The sequence below is a fragment of the Nelumbo nucifera genome, chromosome 1, assembly GCF_055504915.1.
Source record: "Nelumbo nucifera cultivar China Antique chromosome 1, China Antique-T2T, whole genome shotgun sequence".
NCBI lineage: Eukaryota > Viridiplantae > Streptophyta > Magnoliopsida > Proteales > Nelumbonaceae > Nelumbo > Nelumbo nucifera.
Genome location: NC_142649.1, coordinates 195,290,181 through 195,299,620, shown reverse-complemented (window position 1 = coordinate 195,299,620; position 9,440 = coordinate 195,290,181). Strand labels below are relative to the sequence as shown.

Genomic DNA, 9,440 nt, shown 5'->3' with positions numbered 1-9,440 from the left:
ATACATTATTAAAATTTGGTTTTAACCAAAATAATAAGAAACCAAATAAAAAATTTTGGTTTTGATTATTTTAGTTTTCTATAATTTAGTTTCGATTTAATTTTTTTTGATTTATTCACTTTGATTTTTAACCAAATAAACTGAATGCTCACCCCATAGATGGATCCAGTTAAAGGATTTTAACTTTCTGGGCTCTCCACTGCTGATAGGGGTTGATACCAATAAGATGCTCTCAACAATGTCCCAAGAGGCCACTGCAGCCATGGATTGGGAATATTTCCTTGTCATTTATAGGGAGATGTTCCCAACGTGCGATTGTCATTCAACACAACAATGTTGGTAGCAGATCTCAATTCTGTCTGAATCCCGATCACTTGTCAACAAAATATGTTCTAAATCCAATACCCTCCCAACATAATTTAACGCCACACATATCTTGAGATTGGCTTCAGTCAGTGCAAGGTCCATCCTAACAAAGTTCTAACAGCTTTTACAACTTTGCATTGAAAACATTTTAGTACTTTCTTTACTTTATTTCATGAAGAGATATTCCCAATGCAAGGCTAGTTTCACATATCTCATATATGGTAGGTCCCACTTTTTTACATTTTAAATTTTAATACCATTTCAGTATCATTTGACACCACATATCTCAGGGTCATTTTGGTTGTTGGACTGTTTTGGGAGTGTCTGCACACGACAGTTTAGCAATTTCAGGTCCGTTTCCTGATATTTCATACATGGCGGGTCCCAGATCATGCTGATTGGTTGTTGCCTGTTGGAATGTGTTATGTTGGCAGGAGACCCCAACTCTGTCTTTGTAACTGTTCTGTGGCTATTTGTTAGGGCAAAGCTGACGGCGAAAGCGTGACGGACGGTTCGAAGAAGGGCAAGGAATGGAAAGCGATCCCGAGGTGAGAGCAGAGGAGGTGATAGCGAAGCTCAAGGATGATGGAGATTTCGACAAGCTCCGCCTCAAGATCATCCGTAAGCTGAAGGAAAACGTCAGTCCTTTTCCTCCTTTATCCTTCAATATCCATTCTTCAACTTCTATCACTCATTTCCTTTGGAATTCATTTCAGTAATTTTCAAACTATACTCAATTTATTATCGTTCTGAAAATTTTCAGTCTAATGTTTAATCTACTGCCAATACCAGAATATATTTTATGCGTTACGTCCTCGTTAAGTTTCTCAATCAGATCAGATTACAAAACATGTTTGTAGAAATGCCTGACCAAAGAATTGGCTTAACTGGCCGAACTTTGAAATTTGATGGATAAACAGAAGTTTGTGATGTGTTCCATGACATAATCGGAAAAAAAAAACTTTCTTCGCAAAGTACACTTCTTTTTACTGTCTTGTGTTTGGGAATTGAAACAAAGAAGACAACATATTCGAAGTTTCGCGGCCATATCCATGCCATAACAGGTTGGGTTGGGTTGCGTTGGTTTGTGTTGAACATGGGCTTAGAATTTGGTTAGAAAATGGCAACCTGAACTCAGATCTGGGTTGGGCTTGGATTGAAGTTGGGCAGCCCGAGACAGCATGAGCCGAGTTTAGTATGGCACATAGTTGTAACAACTAACATGTAATGTAACACAAATAACTTATCTGGTATATTTGTATGCATCCATAAATCTAATACATAGATCTACTTAAAATAAAAATGAGTATGATATTTCATGTAATGATCATTCAATCCACTTTCTGTCTTTTAAGTCATGTCTTGCTTATCAATTTGGTAGTGTGGATTTACATTGAATGGCTGAGATTTAGAGCTAAGAGTGAGAAGGAGAACTAAAACTCTGGGGCATATTTTATATTTGTTCTAATTTTAAAACTCTAAAACCCTAATCCTGAACCTCTCTTCAGTATCTTTATGTTTAAAAGCTTGAATCTTGTTAGAAATCCTTTATTTTTGCTAGTTGCTACTGGATCATTCTTTTGACTTTGGAAAAGTAATTATTTTTTATCAATATAATGTGTCTTATACACATGGAAGAACATTTTACTGCATCAGGCATTAATCTATTTTTAAGGTTTAAATTTAATTAGACCAGGTAACTATTCAAATTAAGAAAAGAAGCTTATTGCTTTTTGTTTCTCTATAATTGGAGCCATATGTCTCTATCCATACTAGACTCAGTTCCATGTCTATTACTTATAAGGTCTGCTTCAGAACTGGGTCTGGGTTTTTTCTTAAGTCTGGATCTTCTCTGACCAATTCACTATGGTCATTGCAGTATTCCCAATAATATTCAAACAAGTAGCCACAAGCTTATGCGAATGCTGCCCCTCATGTGATGGCTAGCGGGTGATGTTAAGCCTTCCATGTCTCTCTTTCACAGTCTTCTTATAACACATCTTGTACAAGATTTTTGAGCAATTGAGCCTCAAGGTACATCAGATGTGGACTTTCCTAATACATCCTGTTGTTATCCTAGAAGATGGCAGTGGTTTCTAACATATCTCACACAGAAAAGCTTGGGTGGGGATTTAGCAAGCTTCTATTTTCTAGATTTGCTTTGCTTTTCTGCAGTTGGGTGAAACTAGATCATCAAATAAAACTAGAGAAGGCTCCCAAAAGCAAGCAAATCAGCTTTCAAATATAATGGAATGTGAAAACAATTCTTAAAACCCAGCTTTTATGCAAAAAACTCCACACTCTAATCTTACTGTTTCATTGCATGTAGTCAGATGTTATTTAGGAACAAGTAAGTTTACTTTTTTTTTTCTTTTTTTTCCTTTTCTGGGTATTTCTTAAGATAGCACACAGAGGATTATTTTAGAGTTTAGACGTTGCAGCCCTTTTCATGAGCCCTGGTTTCCCTTCATCCATTGGTTGTAAATCTATCCTTTCACTTCCTCTCCTCCACTCTCTCACTCACTTCTTTAATCGATCTCCTCTCTTCCGGACACCACTATTAATTAGCTTACAAAACATGAGAAGCTTCTTTATGTTCTAAGATAAATTCCTCAATTCAAAAGGATTCTGAAACCACTCTGCCGGCATAAAAATAACTTCTGTGGTTATACCTATTAGGGAGAGAGAGATGGGTTGTGCCACAGAAAAGGTTAGTTTTGGTTTTTTTTTTAGGAAAAAATGGGTACCAGAAGGCTTTGCACTCTCTGCTAGTTATCACACGAGGGGAAGCATTCTTGCAAGCTTGTGACTATTGCTTGAATGTTATCGGGGCAATGACTACAGTGAATTGGTCACAGCAGGTCCAGAATTGTTTTCTTCTTAGTTCAAGATTAGGTCTAAGCTGATCTGGACCCAACCTGATTGACTGGTTGACAGATCTAATCCAACCCAGCTAGAGTTGCACCTTGATGGGGCATGATATAATTACATGTATGTCTGCACATATAGATATTGCATTTCTCAACAACCTCTAAGCAAGGCATATATGTTTAGTAGAATAGTAGCAAATTGTTAGTCAGTCTTCACAATTCAACAAAGGCATGCAGATCTTTTTGGAATAACTTTCTCTTGAAGGAAGCATGTGTCTCAAAATGTTATTGTTAACAACTGTTATTTTTCCTATGTATAGTACCGCAGGGGTACTATTGTACTTTTACTCCTTTTTATTTTAGTTGCTGTCACCCTAGTATATATATTAAAAAGTTGCGCCGCCAGCAGGATCTTTTGCTCTCAGTTCTCTCTTCTCTCTTCTTCTCTCTCTCTTTTCTCTCTTCTTCCATTATTCTCTCTTGCATAACATGGTATCAGAGCGGGACTATCAGATCTGAAAGGAGAAGTCGAGTGAACAGTTTTTTTCTTCTTCGCACCAGATTTCCAGATCTGCCGCCTTCATCTGCTGTTCGGCTGATTGAAGATCTCACACACTGAAGTAACTTTTCTCTCTCCCTTACCTTTTTTTCTGGTCGTGTGCCAGGGAAGAACCTGTACTAGGTCTGCAGATTGGATGTGAGGTGATCAGCACCTCTTTCTTTCCTTTTTTGTGGGGTCGACTGATCCCTATGAAACTGTAGGTCGTGAGGACCTTTTAGTGTGCTGCAACAGCAGCTTTTATGGTGAACTGAGGGTCAGAAAGTGACCAGTTCCTCTTGTGTGCTGCAACAACAGCTTTTATGGTGAACTGAAAGTTAGAAAGTGACCAGTACTTGCTGTAACAGCAGTCCTGTTGATGCGTAGATCAAGAGATGACTTGTATGCATTGTGCCAACACTTGTGTTGAGCTTGTAAGTCAAGGGATGACCTGTTAGTGCTGTAACAACACCTGTGTTTTTACAAAAGGTGTGTTTCTGAAGATTTTTTTTTTTTTTTTTCATTCCCCCTCAGTGTTGAATTTCTTCAAGGCTGTGTACCCCATTTAAGAGTTGTTTTTGAATCTGAAATCATGAGTGGTGAAGATTCTGCTACATCCGGTGTTTCCTCAATGCTGAATGGAATGAGTGGGGGTGTGGACCTATCCTTTCCCATCTGTTAGTGCTGTAACAACACCTGTGTTTTTACAAAAGGTGTGTTTCTGAAGATTTTTTTTTTTTTTTTCATTCCCCCTCAGTGTTGAATTTCTTCAAGGCTGTGTACCCCATTTAAGAGTTGTTTTTGAATCTGAAATCATGAGTGGTGAAGATTCTGCTACATCCGGTGTTTCCTCAATGCTGAATGGAATGAGTGGGGGTGTGGACCTATCCTTTCCCATGGTTGTTATTCCTCTTGATGGTTTAAATTATTTAGAGTGGCAGATTCTTTAGCTAAACAAGGGGCTTCAAGGGATTCTTTGTTTTTGGCTAATTTGTAACTACAATCTGAAAAGAGTTGGGTTTGGAACCACCTTTAAGGGGAGGTAACACCTCGTGCCTCGTCTTAGGGTTCTTCATGTTTGTACTATTTCTATCTCTATTTAATAAAATACCATTCATTCATCAAAAATATATTCTTAATATGGGGCTATTACCATTAGTATATGAAAAGCTAAAAGAACACAAACAAGTTTCTACCAAAGAAAAGGAAATGAACATAAACAAGCAAATAATACTCAACTCAGCCCAACTTTAGTCCCAACCTTTTGGGATGGTTGCTTGTATTCATACTGGTTTGGCTAAAGTTTTTTTGTCAGCTGCCAACCTGACACAACCCTCCTCCTTTTAACTGGGCTTTGGGACTTGTAGTATAAGACATACTACTACTAGCGGGGTTAAACAAACAAACAATTATTAAATATTCATATTGGTTATTGGTTCCTGCATGTAGATATGTGCAAATACTTATTCTTAACTCATTCTTAAGATGCTCAAGATGTTAGAATATTTTTATATGTGTTCTCTTCATAGTTGTCAAGGTGATGCCTAGGCGACAAGGCGCCCTTGAGGCTCGCCTTGCCTAATCGCCAAGCAGTTTTGTACTATATATTATAAAATACTTTTTTATTCTTTATTTTTTGACATTATAATTATAAAATAGGTGCTACTAAACTAAAATATTCATTTTGTGTGTTTATATACTAATTTCTTTTTATTATTTTCTTATTTGTTAGGGTTTAATCAATATAAACATTGCTAAATGTTGTATTGAACCCCCAAAGACTTTAAAACCTGAACCAATAAGTAAGGAAGAACTTAAAATTTTGTCTAATCAACACATTTTCTACTACTACTACTACTACTACTACCACTACTACTACTACCACACATTTTCTAATCAACACATTTTCTTTTCTTCTTTTCCTATAATAAAAATAAGAGTTCAGCCCCTATATTTTTTGAATTTTCTTTTCCTTCTTCTTTTTCTTCTCCTGAATTTGTTGGTTTTCTATACTTTAACACGAACTCTATATTTTTCTTATGAAAATTATGAATAATTATTAAGGAAATATGGTTATGGTACTTAGGGAACTATCCTAGGATCTATATTTTCTACATAAAAAAATCCATCGCCTAGGCGACGCCTAGGTGACTAGGCGACAAGGCGCCCCCCTGTCGCCTAGCCTCACCTTGGCGCCTTGAAAATTATGGTTCTCTTCCCATTTTGGCTTAAGATTTGACCTTCCAATTTAGGGCACTTAACATGGGGATAACTATTAAGTAATCCAGTGGAATACCTCAAGTAACACAGAAAACATAACAAAGATGGCATAAGCATCGTATAGATCCAGTACTTATTTACATATATGTGCATATGTTGATGATATTTGGCTTGAAAGGATGCTTTCTAGATACTGTTGAACATAGTTGTCAAGGCAACACCTAGGTGACCAGGTGCCCTTGGAGGCTTGCCTTGCCCAGTTGCCAAGCAGTTTTGTGCATTGGGTTATAAAATACTTTTATATTTTTAATTTTTTGACATTATAATTATAAAATAGATATTATTAAACTAGAATATTCATTTTATGTGTTTATATACTGATTTCTTTTTATTATTTTCTTATTTTGTTAGGGTTTAGTCAACGCAAACATTGCTAACTGCTGTATTGAACCCATGGTTCAAAGTATCGATACACGTCTGTGTATTGGCGGAGGTGTATCGGTACTTATAACGATACTCCCCCTATTTTATATATATATATTTAAAAAAAATGGGTCCCCGAAAACACCTGTAAACAGGTATCAGGACCCCAAAGATAAAATACAATACACCCGATACGGGGCGTATCGTATTGAAATTTTGATCCATGATTGAACCCTTAAAAATTTCAAAACCTGAACCAATATGCAAGGGAAGAACTTAAAATTTTGTCTAATCAACACATTTTCTTCTTCCACATCTTATTCTTCTTCCACTTTTTCTTTTCTTCTTTCCTATAACAAAAGTAGGGGTTCAGCCCCTATCTTTTTTGAATTTTCTTTCCTTTGTTGTTTTTCTTCTCATAAAATGTTGATTTTCTAGACTTAAACATGAAATTTATACTTCTCTTATGAATAATTATTAAGGAAAGATGGTTATGGAACCTAGGAAACTACCCTGGGATATATGGTGCTCTTAGCTCTTGGCTATCAGCTGATGTGTTATTCAAAAGAATACCAAACAACTCATTTTGACTTTGACAAATACTTCTTTTTGGACATTTTGACGCTAATTTATGATATATATATATCCATTGTACAGAGCCTTGTATTCACTTGCTATATACAGAAAAACAGTATTTCTTTCCTTTTAAAAAAATGTGCATGCTATCTGGTTAATGAGTTTTTGTTATTAATTACTGAGCAAGGGATTCTGCTGCAGGAAGACTTGCGTAACAGTATTGTCTCAATGGTGAAGCAGTCAGCAGCACTTAATCGTCCAGGAGCTGAGAACTTGAAACCTAGACAACTCTCTGATGCCATTCACGAAGAGATGGGGTAAGTTGTGGAGTTTCTAGAGTCTGCTTTTAATTATTTACTATCTTTTTTCTTATGAGGCATTTCAACCTTTGTGAGTGTCTTGGAAAAAATGCCACAGATGGAACCTGTAACTTACATTGTTTCATTTGCGAGAGGTTGCCATGTAACTAACTATAGTTCTTGGCATCTACAGGGAAAAAGTTATGGGCCAGATTTCTGATAGACTTTGGAAAGTAATCAGATCAAGTGACGGCATGAAAAATGAAATCACTGATACAGTACAATCTGTGTATAATAAGCTAGTGAACCCAAAGAAGGAAGTTACTGAAGTATCCTCCCCTAAAAATCCAAGCACAGTTAAGAAGGAAGCTGCAAGTAGTAATGGTTCTCCTGCAATCCCTTCCTCTGAAAGAGAAGTTACGTCATCTGATATTGAACCAGAAGAACCACCAGGTTTCTCTCTATGCAGTCATCAAGGCAACAATCGCTGGAATGAATGCCAAGATCAGTCACCAAAGCCCATGGGTCATGAGCAAGGACACGAGGAGGGAAAAATGGAAGAACCTCGTCATCCACACGATGATGCATCAGAACTGAATGACAGTGGTCCAAGTATCCCACCTGGCTTTGCTGCATATGTTGATCATGATCACCACCCATGTGATGGCAGTGATGAGGACCCTGATGTACCCCCTGGTTTCGGTTGATGAGCTGCTGTTCAATCCTCCTTTGGATGATGATGCAACCATGGGTTGTGCGTGGGTTCTACCACACCACACTATCATGTGCTAAGCAGGCTGGATAATAATATTCTATCACCCATCAGACTAGTAGATTATGGTCCTTTGGTGGTGGTTCAAGCAAAGAATTGCTACCATCATTTTGTGGATGCTAGCCCTTAGTTCCAAGACGTATTACAGCTGCAAGCCCGTAGAAAAAAAAAAAAAAGAAAACCCTTAAGGAGGGAGAAGTTTAGGTGAGGCCATGTTCCGTGTGATAACTTGTTAATACACTTATAATATCTGGCTTTTACCCAAGTGTGGCAGACTTGAAGGGTTTAGTTATAAAGATGATGTTACCACCACAAATATGCGAATCCTTGTGTAGTTGTATGTTTCCCATACATCAACTAATTAACATTATAAACCTCCGAAGCCATTATCTATTGGGAGTTTGAAACCAATATTTAACACGATGAGTGGTGTCATCCTCTAGTTTAGAAATCTTTGTTAGATGTAGAAGACGTGAATGGGTATCAAGTAGAAATAATGAAAGAATAGAATTAAGAAGGGGGTATGAAAAATGGCTGTGCTATGGAGATTATAATCTAGGGAAAAGAGGGTGGTAGAAATACAAATTATTTTTACCAATTCACAAAATTTAAAAGAAATGAAGAAAAATGAGAAGACGGTAAATATGAGTTTAGAAGATGTTGCAAATGCTTTTAAAAACCGTAGCATTCAAACTAGTGGAGAGAGGATAGAAGATGAAATTGAAATCCTACAGCTGATACAAGTCAAATTAACAGAGTAGTTTGAAGCAGCTGATTTAATAATTCCTCCCTTGGATGAGAGATTGAAGAGGTAGTTAATTCTATGAGAGCTCATTCTGCTTTTGGACCTGATGGGTTCACTCCTCTTTTTTACCAAATAGGGATCTAGAATCAGAATTGAAATGGACTATTCTGATTTCAACTGTTTGTTTGGGTGGAATTAGAATTCCATTCCCATTCCTGGTGGAATGACATTCCCCTCTTCTTTGGGAATTAAATCTCATTCCTCTTGATTCTAATTTTCATTCCCATTTTTGTTTGGACCAAATAGACAATGGGAATAGACCATTCCGATTCCAATTACGAACCAAACGGAAATCATCCATGCGTACAATAGCATGGGAAAAGCTTGCAAGCCCAAAAGAGATGGGGGTTTAGGATTTAGAAAAACGGGGGAATTCAACGAGGCACTATTTACCAAACAAGTGTGGAGACTTTTCACCTCTGTGAATGGTTTTTGGGCTTGTGTGATCAAAGAAAACCATGTGTGAAGGAAACATCCTCTTTCACTTGAAGAAAAAAATCAAGTGTGGAGACTATTCGCATTTGTAAATGGCTTATGGGCTCGAGTGATCAAAGAAAACCATGTGATGTGG

At 37.1% G+C, this 9,440-nt stretch overlaps 1 protein-coding gene across 1 annotated transcript; it reads left to right on the top strand.

Annotated features, from left to right (window-relative positions):
* The first annotated feature begins 812 nt into the window (after nt 1-812).
* LOC104602240 (uncharacterized) lies at nt 813-8,380 on the top strand. Its single transcript, XM_010265852.3, has 3 exons — nt 813-1,004; nt 7,195-7,310; nt 7,486-8,380. Exons 1-3 carry the CDS (start codon nt 897-899, stop codon nt 7,997-7,999), a joined length of 738 nt encoding a protein of 245 aa, XP_010264154.1. The 5' UTR covers nt 813-896; the 3' UTR covers nt 8,000-8,380.
* Nucleotides 8,381-9,440: the final 1,060 nt, after the last annotated feature.

Excerpts from the sequence above, each read along its gene's own strand:
- LOC104602240 (XM_010265852.3), top strand. The coding sequence starts at position 897 with ATGGAAAGCGATCCCGAGGTGAGAGCAGAGGAGGTGATAGCGAAGCTC. Across the intron at positions 1,005-7,194 it reads TCCGTAAGCTGAAGGAAAAC|GAAGACTTGCGTAACAGTAT; the intron begins GTCAGTCCTTTT and ends ATTCTGCTGCAG. Across the intron at positions 7,311-7,485 it reads GCCATTCACGAAGAGATGGG|GGAAAAAGTTATGGGCCAGA; the intron begins GTAAGTTGTGGA and ends TGGCATCTACAG.